This window comes from Cryptotermes secundus, unplaced genomic scaffold, assembly GCF_002891405.2.
Source record: "Cryptotermes secundus unplaced genomic scaffold, Csec_1.0 scaffold1061, whole genome shotgun sequence".
Lineage (NCBI taxonomy): Eukaryota > Metazoa > Arthropoda > Insecta > Blattodea > Kalotermitidae > Cryptotermes > Cryptotermes secundus.
The window spans coordinates 165,515-183,099 of NW_019727416.1; the positions used below are offsets into that span (position 1 = coordinate 165,515).

The 17,585-nt window shown below is 37.8% G+C and overlaps 1 protein-coding gene across 6 annotated transcripts in view; it reads right to left on the minus strand.

The window, feature by feature from the left end:
• Positions 1-5,117: 5,117 nt before the first annotated feature.
• Positions 5,118-17,585, minus strand: part of LOC111864776 (gastrula zinc finger protein xLCGF3.1) — a 37,078-nt gene continuing 24,610 nt past the window's right edge. For all 6 annotated transcript variants that reach the window (XM_033751574.1, XM_023852285.2, XM_033751577.1 and 3 more), the window contains one exon: positions 5,118-6,676. In XM_033751574.1, the coding sequence (XP_033607465.1) occupies positions 5,920-6,676 (757 nt within the window). In that variant the 3' untranslated portion in view covers positions 5,118-5,919. The remainder of the gene's footprint in view (positions 6,677-17,585) is intronic.

The window sequence follows — 17,585 nt, forward strand, 5'->3', positions numbered from 1 at the left end:
AAATTTACAGTTTATTATGAGAATACAATCCATTTCTAGGTATATTTAGAACTCATGAACAGCAGGTGGTATCTTTAAACTTCAAGACTGTAACTACACATATTACAAAGAAATACAGGGACATCAATTTTATAAGGTCGGTTAAGGGTGGTGAGAGGACAGATCAGTACAAAATTATGACACAAAAAAAAATTAAATAAGCATTCTTTTCAATAAAAAACTATAAATTATAAACAGTACTGGGCTGACAGTTTGAAAGAATGTATGATACCATGATATCGAAGACTGAAGGGAAATAATATTTGAAAGAAAAATGACATTTATGAAGACACAAGCTTCTAGTCTAACCTTTGTAGCTTGAATGACTGAAGATGTAAAGCTCACAAGGGCATATATATTTGTGTATCATTCATCCTAACAGTTTCAGATTTTCATCTTCCTCTATTATGACTACATCCAAACACATAACGCACACTGAACAAGCACTAATCTCCATGAATGTAACAAAACCAAACATTATTCCCCTTCTCATATGAAATATGTGACCCACCTCCAACTCTTAATTTATCAGTGACGATGTAGACTTCTGACAACTCTTCTTGTGCCGCATCAAACAAAGTAAGGCATTATGTCTGATGAGCCTATTACATCTCCTAAGTTTAGCTCTGACTTGATGGCCATTTTGCCCTATAAGACAAACTGACATGATTAGAAGACATTTGTTATTTTAGCTGTGGTTCCCTATGAAGTACAGCCATATTGTAGTGTAAAGAAAATGTTAAATAACAATAATTTGAGGGAGCAGGGGACTTTGATGATACAAAAGCAGGTCCAATTATAAACAATGAAGAGACCCAAATAAAAATTCCAAGAAATTACCTTAATTCAACATCACAGCCTTACTGTCACAACTTAAAAGAGTGTGCCATGCAACACATTAAGTGGGACCTGATGTTTTTGTGCTAATACTGTTTATTTCACCATGCTTTCAACAATGGGGCTATACAGCATCCTTACTTGCATGGTACATATCAGAGTTTTAAATGTTTGAACATTGTGCTTAATACCATTTGTACTACCAACGGGTGTTTCTGACACACGCTGCCCATACAAATTTCACTTGTTACAACTTGTTTATTATCACCATCAAACCATATTTCGGTCTTTATGTTCTTTCCACCAACCTAATAATAACTGAAGTAAAAGCATATCCTTTTCACAAATGATAATAGTACTGTCACGTGTCCAGGATTCCATGACTAGTAATGGGTTCTGGAATGGATGATTGGTTTCTTGAGACCTTCTTTTACAGTCACCCTTAATTACAATCAGTCATAACATCTCAAAATCGATGACTGCCTAAGATATGCTCCATTCTTTACTGGACTGCGAGTGTCTTCTCTTCTATTGTGACTGACTTTGTTCTTATTTATGAATCGGGAACTTCTTCAACTTCTGCTGTCTGCTGGTTAACACTCAACTCATCTACAACTGAACTATTGAATTCTCTTACAAATGATGACTCATTTCTGGTTTATGAATGACGAATGAATTAGTTCTTGGTTCTCCTTTCTACAGTAATTGTCTTGAATTATGACTGACTTAATTATGTATTTTTCCTTTATAGCTTCGGGACTAACTGAATAGAGATCACCAGCTTAAACAGTTCCTCTGTTATTCTGTGTTTATCCATTGGAAAGGGAACCTGCGTTAATTTCACAGCAACAGTCTGGCTTTCATGAGTTTACAATTTTCAATTTTTGTATCCATGGAAACGTGTTCTGCAACCAGTTGGTTTACAAGAATTTCTAGGAGGCAACCCATTTCCTACAAACAGCCCACACGTCACAGTATTGTACCCACCTCTAGTTATATGGCCACCATGTTGTTACTGCCAATAAGCTGAACAGTACAGAAATGTTTCCTCCAATAACACTGCAGTCATAAGCATTTCACAAAACTGGTAAATTGGCATATTTAGTAATGATGTTTGTCGAATCACATACAGCTTTCTAATTTGGTACCAGAAGATAAATGTGAAAAATTTTCATTATGTTGAACCAACATACCTACCCATCATAAAGTTGAAGTTTATATAGTTTTCTGGCATTCTAATGGGTACCTTCACCTTTCCACCCTGCAAGTAAGTGAATTCGAGTTTTATTTAGGGTTACCCTGATACCCAACATTCAAATCTACCCAACTGACGATCATAATGTTAAGATAGAGAAATCTGTTCCCATGGAATTATAAAAACGTTTCATTTGAGCAATTTTAATGAACATAAAGTACAAATACACAGTTTGGAAAATACAGAGTGGGGCACAGAAACTTCCTTTCTTTGAAGGCGAATAAAATAAATATTATTGCTGATAGACAAATCAGCAGGGACCTATTTAATTTGATGCAATTCAATTGTTGGTAAGAATGAGATAACAATTCTTCATACTGCCACCCAGTTACCTCCACTCAAAAGTAGTTTTTCCAGTAAACAACATGGGTATTTTTATCTATAATATCACCCATAACACATTTCAACTTGTTTCTAACACCTTAGAAATAAGTCTTAAATGCACGCCACCAATAATCACTTGCATAATCCTCAGTCATGGCCTCTTTAATTCTTACCTCACAAGCACTACAATACATATTTAAGACATGTATAGAAAAACAGTATCACCATATCCTACAAATCAATTTTGCAGATACCCATGAACCAATGTGAAAAACAAACATTTTTAATAACATATGTTGCAAACATGGTAAAGTGGAGTTACTAACCTAAATAACTAGAACCTATAGTTGCATTATACACAATCACATTTTTACCCACAACTGAAATTTTAATACTTTCGTTACATCACATTTTTAAGAGAGAATGAATCCAAGAAGCTTATTTTTCCCTGATAAATGAGAATACAAGAAATTAAACATTTTTTCTTGGACTTTATTTTACATTGGGTCATTATTCTACATGCTTCAACAGATTATAACTTTGCTTGATACTAATGAAATTTATGCCATATGCTGTAACAATTATGTTCATGGTGCTTGGTCATAAAAATAACTAAAACTGGGAGAGCCATTAAAAAATATTGTAATGAAGAACCAATGATAAGCAACATGGACTGTGATGTCTTGGTTGCCCACTGTTCCCTCAGTGGTACATGCTGGGGCAGCCAAAACCATACTCTGGATACAAATATGAGCAATAATGGCATTCATCACAAATCCTGATGATGGAGTTTCCATAATGGATACTGACTCCATATTCACATGACTGACTGCCCAAGAAGATTTAACTGAATTTAAGAATAATTTCATCTTTACTGTCTGGGAGCAGATCTCAAATCTCCTGGTATTATGGGACTAGGTGCCAGATTTTAACTTGATTAGTACTGATAAATGCAACAGCCTGACCAGCTCGACTGCACAGGTGCCATTGAAAAGTGTAATGCATGGTCACTTTAAGGTCCATGATGTTCCACTCTGACTCTCTTCGTATCAGTAGAATATTTTAACAATGTTAGGTAATTGATAAGAATTACATTTTGTTATGATCCCTACCACTATAAACATATTAAAATATGCATTATACAAAATATCAACACAGCAACACTCAGGAAAATAATGCAAAGAACTTTCCAGTTGTAGTCTAGGTTATCCAGACAAGTCCACAAATTTTACATGAGTTCTGGAATGATTTAAAAATTGTGATGCACCACAGCTATGCATTAATGAGACAAGAAGCACCTCCAAACAGTGTGACGATGTATGAAAGTCATTCAACATACAGTGCACAGAATCACCTTGGAACTTGTGATGTTCTTGAGTGGTCCAACACCAGCAGGCGGATAAGATTCTGATGGTCACCGACCATAAATAATGATATGATCAGATTGGAGCTCTACATGGATAAAGGTCATTCAGTTGCTTTTTAATGTGTATGCTTACATTCATCAGTTATTTTTTTAGTTGTGTGCCATTTATGCATTAGGTACTGTTACAATGTTTTCATTTTGCACCAAAAACTTCACAACCCAGTGCTGTTCCAACATGGGAGACATGTAATCTGACACCGTCTTGGATTTAACATACTCTTGAGCATGCTTGGCATGATTCCTGCAGTCTTATCTCCTAATCTCCCACAAATATGCAGACCTGAACAACCCTTTTGTGTTCTATAGTTCACTAGACATAGTACTGCTCCTTACTGGTAGAAGAGAGACCACAAATTACTGTACAAACATCAATGATAATCACAATTTCAAAGAAACCAATCAAAAACATGAACTTAAAGAACTAAAATAAACATGGTACTGGTATTTATACCATATGAGATATAATGATTACACTACCACCATTAACATGGTCTTCTGGAATTAGGTACAAATATTACTGCACAATTTATTAAAACATATTCTACAAATCATCAACAGAACTGAATATAAACTGCTTACCATATAGGTCTGGCGATCAGATTAATATATACAAAGTATCTATTCTTATCTTAATATTATATATTTCATTTTCACTTTGTACTGCACTGAATGCTGTAATGCTGAACCTTCTATTGACACTGTAGTCTTACACCACTAAAAATATGTATTGTAAATAAGTACCAGATTCCTTGCATGGTGTAATACCATTTCCTTTGTTACTATAATATAAAGACTTTCATTATGACCATTAGAATTTACATAATGTGATAACTAAATTCACTCTCAATGATGTTACATTAGCAGTAACAAAGATAATCCATACATAGATAAATTAAAAGTAATATTGTCTGTACCAAGCTGGAATACTGACTGCTATTACATATCATGTGGTCAGAGCATTGCAATGAACTCAACTACATAAGAAAAAAATATTTAATAAACAATTTTAAGAATCTGCTTGAGCCCTAAATGTGTAAATAGGGCCACGCCATAGCTCCAGCGGTTAGTCGCTGGCTACCCACTGTGGCAGCCTGGGTTCGATCCCAGGTCTGGTCAAGTGGGATTTGTGGTGGACAATATGGTGCCAGGGCAGGTTTTCTCAAAGTACTTCAGTTTCCCTGCCAATCTTCATTCCACCAACTGCTCCACCATCACCCTCACCTATCATCTGGGGCTGGTACAATAGGCCAGAAGTGGCCACAGTACAAGGGACTTAGTTCCACCCCACTAGCATTAAAATAAATGTATAAATAACACAAAAACATTGCTTAACTTGTTACTATTGCTGTTAAACAGAGTTTAAAGTGTTCTCACAACCTTCAGTGACTGACACACTAGAAAAAGATACATCAGTGGCTAGTTTTAAATGAAAAGATCACGTGTCATTACATAATGCAGGAGAAAAGTGACAATCCATACACAATGCAGACCAAGGATCAAGAGATGTAGAAGTGTCTGCAGACTATAAACAGAAGAGAATTAAGAGTTTCTGAATGCACTGTGGAGAGGACTGACAATGTCTCCATAAAATGCATGCAGAAACTTTGGGAAATAATTAAAAGAACTTCAGACATTTTGTTATGTTCCAGGCACAATGAGACAATGTGAAACATTTACCTTAATGACTGCTGAACTTGTTTAGTATTTGAATTTAAAGCTTTGTCTCCTCCTTGTATGAGTTGTGGGTCAATGTTTTTGTTGCTCCACAATTTTATAACTATATCTAGTTCAGATAACGATGTGATACTGAGAAGTCAGAGTAAATTAATAATGAAGCACATTCACAGTTATTCAGTGTACTGATGGGATAAGGCCTGATGGATGTCATAGTAACTCCATGTTTTTATTTAAGGAAACAGGTTATGGAAACATCCAGCAGCTTGGACAACTGTTATGAACATTTCTGCACGCTCTCTGAGCAAAGCCTATATACAGGACAAAGACTGGTTTGTGATTGCTACACCAGAAGAGGTCTGCATTAAGACTGGCCATGCAATAAATCAGGGGCCTGTTGTGCTGGACAAATGCGAGAATGTCTCTTGAGGTGTTCCCGCAGTGTAAAGCGCTTGGTGCACACCTGGCACTCAAATGGCCTCTCCCCCGTGTGTGTCCGAGTATGTCGGTTCAGGCTCTCTCTCTGTGAAAACTGCTTGTTGCACACCTCACAGCGGTATGGTTTTTCACCAGTGTGAGTCCGCGAGTGCTTCAACAGCTTGTCATTACGAGAGAAATCTTTCCCACATACCTCACAAGTGTATGGTTTCTCTCCAGTATGCATGCGCACATGTTCCTGCAACTTGTCATTGCGAGAGAACTGCTCCCCACACACAGTGCAGTGATAGGGTTTCTCCCCTGTGTGTATGCGGCAATGTTTCTTCAGGTCCCAGTCAGAAGAGAACACCTTGCTGCACACCAGGCACTGGAAAGTCTTGTCGGTGTGAATTCGAAAGTGTGTCTTCAGTGTGCCATTGTCAGTGAACTGTTTGTTGCACACAGTGCAGTGGAAGGGTCGTTCCCCCGTGTGGATCCGGAAATGTCTCTTCAGGTGCGTGCTATCAATAAATCGCTTGCTGCACATTGCACAGTGAAAGGGCTTATCCCCTGTATGAGTCATAATATGGTTCTTTAATTTAGCCTTGGATGAGAACTGCTTACTGCACAGAACACAGATATTCTCTCCAGTCTGTGTTTGCTTGACTGCAGTTCCATTAGAAGTGGTGGACTGTTTCTCGTTGCTGCAAGGATAAAAAGAAATGCAGTAAGCTAAACTTTATGCACCTTACTGATCTGAATTATAACATATATAACATATTATATAATAACAAATCCCTGCATCCCTGCATATCTCCAGAGAGCCATAATGCAAGATGGGGATAAATATTCAACACAAAGCAACCTTAAATTACATGTAGTGAATCCCATATATACAATTAGGGCTCAGGAGACCAAGTCATGACAACATACAGTACAGGGAGTATTACACAAATAAACAATTTAATGTCACCACTGCTGATCAACTGAAGGACATACAATGAAAACAAAAGAGAGTTAAGTAGGTTACACTTTAATATAATTTGTGATACTTCAGTTTCCAAATCATGCCATTTGCAGTGCTCAAAATGGTGTCAAAAGCAGAAAAGACAAAGAGTGTGCTGTGGATTCATGAGGCTAAGTCTGTGATTATGGTGCAAAGATGATTTTGCATGGTATCTTGACAAAAACCACAATCAGAAACATAAATTTTAGAGTAATGTTACTCAAAATGCCATTCAGAATATTCTACACACCATATATGCATCATGAATACACAACACATTCTTTGCCTTTTCTGTTTAAGACAATATTCTGAGTACTGTACATGCAGTATTGCAGGCAACACTATTTGGAAACTCAAGTAGCACAAATTACAAATTTTAAAGTGAAACCTACTTAACTCTTTGTTTTCATATGAAGCTCATAGAACCCTTGGAGCCATAACATTTTTCATTACCCTCCCTCAAAAAAGAGAGTAAATAACCATACTTCTGAAATTAAAGCCTAAAAGTACTTGATCAAATACCAGCTTCTCAAGAAATGTCTATGGAATGAATTAATACTGTTTCTATTGTATGTCAATATCTTTCAGAATTTTATTTATGGCGCAACACCCTCTTCTAACAGACAGAACACTCCACAGTATCTAAAACATAGTAAAACTTATGGTGACAACACTAGTTACATTTAACAATATATGCAAAGAAATCTGAACATTAAACTGCATCAGAATATGAATTTCCATTGTTAGTGTGTTAAACTGGGTGAAGCAAGCAGTTTCAGTTTTAAAGTTTTTGCCATTCATGTCACTATCAGCAACTTCCTTCCACACACAAGCATGGTATTTGCATACAGGAGGCCAAAACAGTAGAAGACAAATACACATGTAAGAGTAGGCAGTTACTACTGATATTCAGAGAAGCCAATGAGGAAACAAATTCTATCGAAGAAAGCTGTAAATTTATTTCTATCAAGACAAGTATTTGGGCAAAATAAAGTTAATACAAAAACTCCAAAAGGTATGTGGTTTAATCAAATGTTCAAAAAGGTCCAAGTGATAACACAAATGTCACCAAATATCTAAAAATAAATAAAGTAAAAGTTTACAAAGTGAAATGCTAAAAACAGCACAAATCCATTATTTGTGCACTTCAACATGTGATACAGCAAATCACTCTTAATAAGAACTGTGTCCCACTTTCTTTGTCACTTTGTATGATCCCAATACTGACATCTACATGATGCTGAATTAATTTCAGAAGTCATGTATCACCAGACTGTATGATAGACAATTGAGACATGTGAGAAAGAGGAAACACCATAATACATCCATCTCAAGGGACCAAGTTAAAGAAGAAATACAGTAAAACTTGGTTATAGCAACATCGGTTTCTGCGACACCTTGTCTATTGCGTCAAATATTCAATGGTACGAACTAATTCCTCATAAAGCAACTGTTTTTATACCTTGCTTAGTACGACATGCACAAATGCATCAACCTCGTATGTAACGTCATTTTCATTCCTGAATTTCTCTGATATGGACATTGAACGTAATTTAGAAAGTGTGTATTGGGCAAGTAACAGGAAACAGATGAAGATAACTGATTACTGTACTCGTATCTAGGTACAGTAAGGCACAACAATTGATGTAATCTACTGTAATTTGGTGAGTAGGCCTACCTTTAATATACAGTATTAGTGCGGTGTGTATTATCAGTGAAAAGCGCTGTAATATGTCTTTGATATTACACATTTGGGCAATTCCACGTTAATGTTACGTTAGTCTGTACTTAACTACGTATTTCACTAAAAAATGCAACATTTTAACTCTGTTTTTGGTAGATTTTTACGTGACTAACATAAGGCTACTGTGGAAGTGCCCATTTCGGTTACAACGACACTCGTTTATAACGACACTATTTTTAGGTCCCTTTGATGACGTTATAACCAAGTTCTACTGTATATGACCTAACAAACAGCAACGAGAAATATGCTTCCTTTACAGTACAGAAACATGACAGTTACTTCGTACCTCAACATTTTGTATTTACATTACACAACACATTTGAACATTACAGAGACAAGTAAAAAATGCTGCATGGATACAGACCTGGATTAGACATACCTGCTACACTGCAATGCTACATGCAATTACCTCTGGTGGCAAAGGAAAAAACTGTCACTTGTGGCAGGAAATAAATGCTTCATAGCTACATATTTCATACCAGTCATAGGGCTCTTTCTAGTTCTATCTTGATATTAGGAAACTAAACAAGAAGTTCTGGGAAAAACTAATCACATACTTTCCTTTCACTATAATATGAGTATCTGATACAAGTAGAAAAAACTTTGGTATGTATTAATAATGAGATGTGCGGTAGTGTAGTTGGTGGAGGCACTACGCTACAAGCCAGAAGGTTGCAGGTTCAAGTCCTGATGAGGTGGATTTTTAAATTTACCTAATCCTTCCAGCTGCACTATGGCCATGGTGTTGACTCAACCTCTAACAGAAATGAGAGCCAGGAATCATCCTGGGAGTAAAGGGCAGCCGGCACATAAGGCTGACAACCTTAATGCCATCTATGAGCCAACTGTATAAAGAAAACGTGGGAGCCTCGACGTCTCACAACCTTATGGGCCCTCTCAGCCTGTTACAGGGATAGCTTTACCTTTACCTTTCATGTATTTGTAACTAAATCAATAAAACAATACAATATTGAAGGCTGCAGTGTTGGTATTACTGATGGGAGTGTGATATATGAAGTACACCACTGAGATCATCCTAGATGGCACAATATATGTACCAAGTTTCATGAAAACTGGTTAGGGAATTTAGGTAATACTGAGGTTATTATGTGAAAAATCTGACAGGCCCCAGTGTTGGTATTAAAAATGGGAAGGATTTATGACGCATGCCACTGAGATGACCCTAGATGGCATGGAACAAACATACCAAGTTTCATGGTGATCAGTTCAGGAATTCAAGTAATATTATGGATATTACCTCAACAATTTGAGAGGCTACAGTATTGGCATTATTGATGAACTACCTAATTTTATGGAGATGAGACCTCTTGAGAAGCTGTCAGTTGCCAGTTGTGCAGCTACTCAAGAACTTCCCAAAATTTTATGAAACCCGAAGGTTCATTTCAATATTCACAAAACCTCAACTGGTCCCTATCCTGAGCCAGATCAATCCAGTCCATACCACCCAATCCTATCTCTTTAAGATCCATTTTAATATTATCCATGCGTATCTTGGTCTTCCGTGGTGTCTTTCCTTCTGTCTTTCCCATAATATCCTATATCCAATCCTCTTCTCCCCATTAGTGCTACACATTCTGCCCAGCTCATCCTCCATGACTTCATCATTCTAATTGTAATTAACAAGAAGTAAGGCAGTTTTCTCCAATCTATTGTTACTTCATCTCTCTTCAGTCCATATATTCTCCTCAGCACCCTGTTCTCAAACACCCTCTATATTCCTCCCTTAATGTCAGAGACCAAGTTTCACGCCCATACAAAACCACATGCAAAATTATAGTTTCTTATATTCTAATTTTTATGTCTTTAGACAGCAGAAGACAAGATAAAAGGTTATAAAAGGTTCTAAACTGAACGGTACCAAGCATTACCCCAATTCAGTCTCATCTTAATTTCCTCTTGAATCAAATCTCGTTTTGTCACTGTCATTCCAAAATAACTGCACTGCGGCACACTTTCAATTGCAACTCCAAAAGGACTAGGATCAGTCATTAGCCTTTTACATATGAATGTTAGATATATCTAACAGCAAGTAACACCACGGTGGCTGAATGTTAGATTTATCTAACACCATCTTTCAGAGTGCTGACAGTTTGATCTTCGGTTTGAAATCAAAACAAACCCATGCAAGGTCACATCAGTGGTTCATTCATTAGCTCTGAACAATGAAATCGTTTAACACAGTACTGGTTGAACACTATTTACATTTAGATATGACTGTTTATGACCTGGTCAGCCAAACAGAACCCAGCTTTGTTTTGAGAAATGAGGAGTAAAGATTCATCTGCGCTTACAGATTAGTGCTTCTAGAGCTTTCAAGGATTGGTTTTCAGTAGCGAATTATCAGTTAGGAAATAAGTTTCGGATTGTCATATATTTCTTATTATCAGTTAGAAAGTCAGTGTCAGACTATCATATTGTCGCGTGTTGGGTGTATAACGCGACAAATAACTTCACGCCGTATTGAATATAGCGAATTTTATTTTCACATTCGCTCTTACAATCACACAGTTTACAGATCCACAATTAATGCCGTCAGCAGTATCACAAATGCTACACTGCAAATGCTGGTAACTCGTAAATGCTGCCTTGAGAACTAGCTCATAGGCTTGCTCGGAACTAACTCGGAGCTGATCGCTGATAACTCAGAACTGGTGTGAACAGTCTTCACTGCTCCATATCTAGCCTCGTTCCAGACAACTCAGAAAACAGCCACGTAATAGGCACCATTGTTGCCTGGCGCCATGTTGTTAGAAACGCTGTCTGGAGTTGTTTACTGCTGCCTAGCAACCGCGGTATCCCTTGGTGACGTCACCGCTGTTGACTCGCGTTGCATAGCTACCAGGATGCTGGGACGCGGCTAACTTCGGCTCCGCTTGGCGCGTCAGCTCCCGGGGGGGGGCGTCCAGCTAGCGCGACACGTCACAATATGTTTCTTTATATTATAATTACTTTGTATCACTATTTTGCGAGTATTATTAACAGGCGAGTGTGTTGCTCTGTCAATCAACATAATTTATTTGACTTAACTAGAAACTCTCACTCCCCAAGATGATTCTTCAATTGCAATCATGGTCAGTGGCATTCCTTTGGGGAGGTCAAGTTCATCTGGGAGCCAACTGAGTTGACTCGAGGTGAAACATTCACAACACTGGCCAACCAAATGGAAACAAAGACGTTGTCATGTGTGTTCACTAAATAAGAAAAGCAGGAGCACATTTTCTATTGTAAAAAGTGTGATGTTGGGCTGTGTGTTGTGGACTGCTTCAAGAAGTGGCAAACGCGTGTCAGAGTGTGATGTATCATAAACTGTGAAGTGACGCAGTTCAAACTCGCGCACAGTCCGAACAAAATATTATTGTATATGGTGTGATTATATTTACAAAATCACCATGTCTTAAGATTGAAGAAAAACTACAGGTAAGTCCTTTGGAATTTCATAACATATATAATAACAATGATATTTTACACTTCATGACAAAATAATCACAGTTAATTTTTCATTTGTAAAAATTGCTCTTTTGTGTATATGTAGAACATTTTATTGTCTTTCAGCTTGTTTTTAGTTCGCATTTCTATGTTGCATAGAACAGAAAATATATATTTTTTTTCAGAAAGTCTCAAATGTTAAAGATTTAGGGCCATTTAAATTCTGGCTGTAGGGTCTGCTGGCAATTTAAAAGTCTGTACATTAAAGGTTAACAGCTCATCTGTATGTATTTCTGTCTGCCTAACATCACTGAACTTATGTACATTCAATAACTGAGAGAAGTAGTTCTTCCACCTATTCAAAATGTTGTGGAAATCTGCAAGCAAATCACCATTCTCATCCTTCACTAAGTTACTTCTAGGTTGGTAACCACACTCTCTCTGTCTCTAATGTTCTTGTTCTTACTGTTCATTGCAAGTTCATTAATTTTGTCTTTCAGATATTCCCACTTTTTGTTCCTGAAATGCCTGCTGGTTTCACATCTTATATTGTTCAGATTATCCCTATTTATTTCACTTGGATCCTGTAACCAATGCAATTTGGCTTGTTCTCTGTGGTCTAGTAACTTTGAGCATCCTTCATCAAACCATGGCTTATGCTTTTTCAGTTCATAATAACCTGGACTCTTTGGCAGAAATTTTTATATTCTCTCTAATAGTTTCCCAAGCTCTATTAATATCCATCTCAGCATGTAAGCTTTCCAAAGCAGCAAACCTATCTGAGATTTAAACACAATATTGCTTTCCACCCTCTACCTCGTTTAATTTCTTGAGACTGAACCTCTCCATGTGAACTCTTGTGTGTTGTCTGTTGCTTACTGCCAGTCTCTCCATAACTTTTGCTACCACCAGATAGTAGTCAGTATCGCAAATTACTGGACATCATGTACACTTGAATGCCATGTCTTGTCCATTGTCCATCAAAACATGATCAATCTGATTGTGAGTCTTTCCACCAGAAGATGTCCATTATCATTATCGTTACTAATTTCATGTAACCTCTCATTCCCAATTGTTGGTTTGAAAAGTTCTTCCCTACCTACTTTGGCACTGAAATCTCCTAACGAAATTTTCATATGGTACTTACAGAATTCATCGAATGTACATTCTACTCGTATTTCCTCATAGATGCTGTCCTTCATATCAATTTTATCCTCTGCTGGGGCATGAACATTCAGAACAATGACATCACACCAGCGCCCTCTTAGTATTATGTACAACATCCTGTTGCTGTTACTGTTGGGAGGGATTTATGAAGTTCACTGAGATGGCTTCATGTTGCATGATATAAATACTAAGTTTTAATGAAGACTGATACATGTTTGAGCAATATTAACGTTTTCCTTCAGAGGCTGAGAGGCTGTAATGGTGGTATTACTGATGGAAAGGATTTGTGAATTATGTCACTGAGATGGACTCAGGTGCCATGATATACATAGAAATTTTCATAAAGATTGATTAAGGCATTCAAAAGTTATTATGTGGAGACAGACTTACAGACACACAAACAGCAAGATGACCACATAAGCCTACTTTTATTTCTTCAAAATAAGGGAAATCAGACTAAAAATGCCCACTTTTTGGAGGGGGAGTCACAACAGTTTTACAATATGATGAACACAGATTAAGTTTCACATCATCTCTGCCAAACCTAAACCCAACAGAAACCTGATCTAATCTGTTATCAAATTTTTATTTGATCAGAGAAATATGCATATATGTCTAAACTTCATTAACATGCATTTCTAAGCCCATTAATAGGAATACAAAAATTTGTTGCTGTATATGAAAATACTGTATGAGCAAAAATAAAAGCCTACGTAACTTATCACTTAACAGAAAAAAACACCTCAGGGCCTTCATGGATTATTACTGATATGGTTACTACATGCATAAGGAAGATAAATTTGATCCTTCAGTTTCTGCATCCTGTTGTGTGTTAATAAAATTATTTTAATAACCACCTATAAAAAAACTGACTGGAGAAAATATTTATGGTTATTTATTTCAAGACCATATTGTGACATGCCAAGCTATGGATGACGCCCCTCNTTGATTGTACTGATCAACATCAGTGGTACATAATTTACAAATAAAAACACCTGTTAATGAATTACTATATTATTAAAATATTCCTTACTGGAAACTGGATCATCGTCGCAAATAAGGTTTCAAAATGTACATAAATTATTTATATACAGTGAACGAAAAAAAATGTTGCCAAACTCTGGAATATGGTTACACACACTGTAACAATGAAAGAAGTTCATGTGCACATATGTCCAAAATGGTTTAGGAGCTATGGCCCTTTTGAATTTCAGAATGTATCAGGACAACCGCCTGGCTAGTATATTGTGGCATATTTGCCCAAAGCAGGAACCATGAAGTCAGCAGAGACAGCTATTGCTACAGAACGGTCCTACAAAGATGATTCATGCTAAGCAACAGCTTTGTATGCACACAATACCACAGCCATCATTATGCAATGTGCTCATGCAACAATTGAGGAATTGCTGGAAGCAGTGTTTTCTGTGTGGTCCGTGCCGAGGTTAAACATAATGAGGACTGTCAATTTGTGGAGGTTGGGTCGAATACCTCCACCGTGACCCTGCCAGTTGTAGGAGGCAACAAAAAGGGAAGTCTCAAATCTGAGAGAGTAAAATATGGTCATGAGTCTCAAGGGACTCGGACCCGAGAAAGACTGCTCTGGCAGGAGCCAGCGGCATCTACAGAAGACAGACTCATCTTTTCATCAGAGAGGGCATGCCCCAATACCAAGACCGTAACTGTCAAACAGTAATAAATATCTTGTCATGAGCCCCAGATGGGGCTCAACACCAAAGACTTACTGACTGACTGACTGACTGTTAGTCGCAATATGACTTTCAACTTGTAAAGTAATTCTGACTCTAGTCTGAGTAGAGTGAGTATGCAGGCAATGGTCAGTTGAGAGTTATGGAAGATAGTGGCTAAGACCGGGGTCAGCTCAGGAACCCAAGAGTTCTCCATAGTGCAGCAGTCCACAAGCTTATGCTTGCCCTCAGAAGAAATGTTTTTGGCTGTTGAGTAACAAACCATGCAGACATCGCATCTTTCACTTCTTGGTCAGTGGCAAAATGGCAGCCTCTCAAAAGCATTTCTGAGCGGATCAAGCAGGTGATAGTCAGAAGGAGCCAAATCAGGACTACATGCAGGATGCTTCAACACCTCAAAAGTTTCACTGGAGGAGGTTTTCATCAGTGTGGGTGGCAGTGAGTGAACAGATATTATCACCTGACATTGTGACACCTTTTAACAACAGCCCTCGGAATCTGATTTAAGTAGCTGATCTAAAACTGTCCCAAAGCATTTCACTATAATGGTCACTGTTTAGAAGCGTGCCCTCTCCTGATATTGTTCTAAAATTATCCCCTGTGTATCACAAGAAAAGTGTCAACATCATGTTTCCCACCAGTGTGTCCATGTCTCAACCCCACATAAAATGCATCTCTGAAAGGGGTCACCTTCATTATGAAAGTAAGTCCTCAAGAGGCCTGCCAAATGGCTAAGTTCATGCTCTCCTCTGAACTGTTCTGCAATCCACTTTGCACAAAATTTATGAAACCCAATTCAATATCGGATGACTCCATGAGCATAACTATGAGTGATGCACAGATGTGCCACTTCATCAATAGTCACCCATCAATAATGTAGAATCATGGAAAGGAATTGTACAATGTTTTCCTCCTCTGTAGTGGATGTGGATGAGCATCCTCACTGTTCATCAGTAATCCTCGTGCAACCATTTTTTAATATGGTTACTGATTTTTACACACTCCACTGTGGTAAAGCACTGTTTCCATATTGTGCTGAAAGCCTAGGATGGATTTCTGCCCCATGTATGTCTTTAGCCCACTGAATACTGCTGTTCTTTGCTGCACATGGAAAGTGGAATGGCCATATTAACTCTGCTATGGTGACACTACAACTGACAAGTCAAGGTCAAAGATATCTCACAATCACGTTGGGACTTTGTGCTTCTACCTGCATGCAAAATATGCAGCGCAGTCAACACAAGCTTTGAAATAAATCACTTTGGAAATTTTCTGACTTACGTACGTACGTACGANTTCAGAACAATGACATCACACCAGCGCCCTCTTAGTATTATGTACAACATCCTGTTGCTGTTACTGTTGGGAGGGATTTATGAAGTTCACTGAGATGGCTTCATGTTGCATGATATAAATACTAAGTTTTAATGAAGACTGATACATGTTTGAGCAATATTAACGTTTTCCTTCAGAGGCTGAGAGGCTGTAATGGTGGTATTACTGATGGAAAGGATTTGTGAATTATGTCACTGAGATGGACTCAGGTGCCATGATATACATAGAAATTTTCATAAAGATTGATTAAGGCATTCAAAAGTTATTATGTGGAGACAGACTTACAGACACACAAACAGCAAGATGACCACATAAGCCTACTTTTATTTCTTCAAAATAAGGGAAATCAGACTAAAAATGCCCACTTTTTGGAGGGGGAGTCACAACAGTTTTACAATATGATGAACACAGATTAAGTTTCACATCATCTCTGCCAAACCTAAACCCAACAGAAACCTGATCTAATCTGTTATCAAATTTTTATTTGATCAGAGAAATATGCATATACGAGGGTCAATCAATAAGTACCTGTGTTAGGAATAAAGACACAAGTTTTTCACTTTTTTTTATTTTTCAACGTAATCTCCTTTCAGGTCGATACACTTTTCCCAACGTTTCTGCCATTTCTTTAACCCCTCCAAAAAATACGATTTGTCAAACTCTTCAAAATACGCTTCTGTCTCGGCGATAACCTCCTCGTTTGAGCTGAATTTTTTTCCCCCGAGCCATGTTTTCATGTTGGGGAACAGAAAAAAGTCACAGGGAGCCAGGTCAGGCGAGTACGGTGGGTGTGGCAGCAATTCATAGTGCAGTTCATGCAATTTGGCTACGACAATTCCAGATGAATGTGCTGGTGCGTTATCGTGGTGAAACAGCACCTTTTTCTTAGCCAAATGGGGCCGTGTCTCCTTCAATTTCTTATCGAATCGGTCCAATAATTCACTGTAGTACTGCCCCGTGATCGTTCTTCCTTTCTGCAAAAAGTCCATGAGGATTATTCCCTTCGAATCCCAAAAAATCGTGGCCATGACCTTTCCGGCCGATGGGACCGTCTTTGCCTTCTTCGGAGCAGATTCACCCGGAAAAATCCATTGTTTTGACTGTCGCTTGGTCTCTGGCGTATAATAATGTATCCAGGTTTCATCAACGGTGACGACTCGACGCAAAAACTCCTGCGAATTTCGCTTAAAGAGGTCCAAACACTGCTT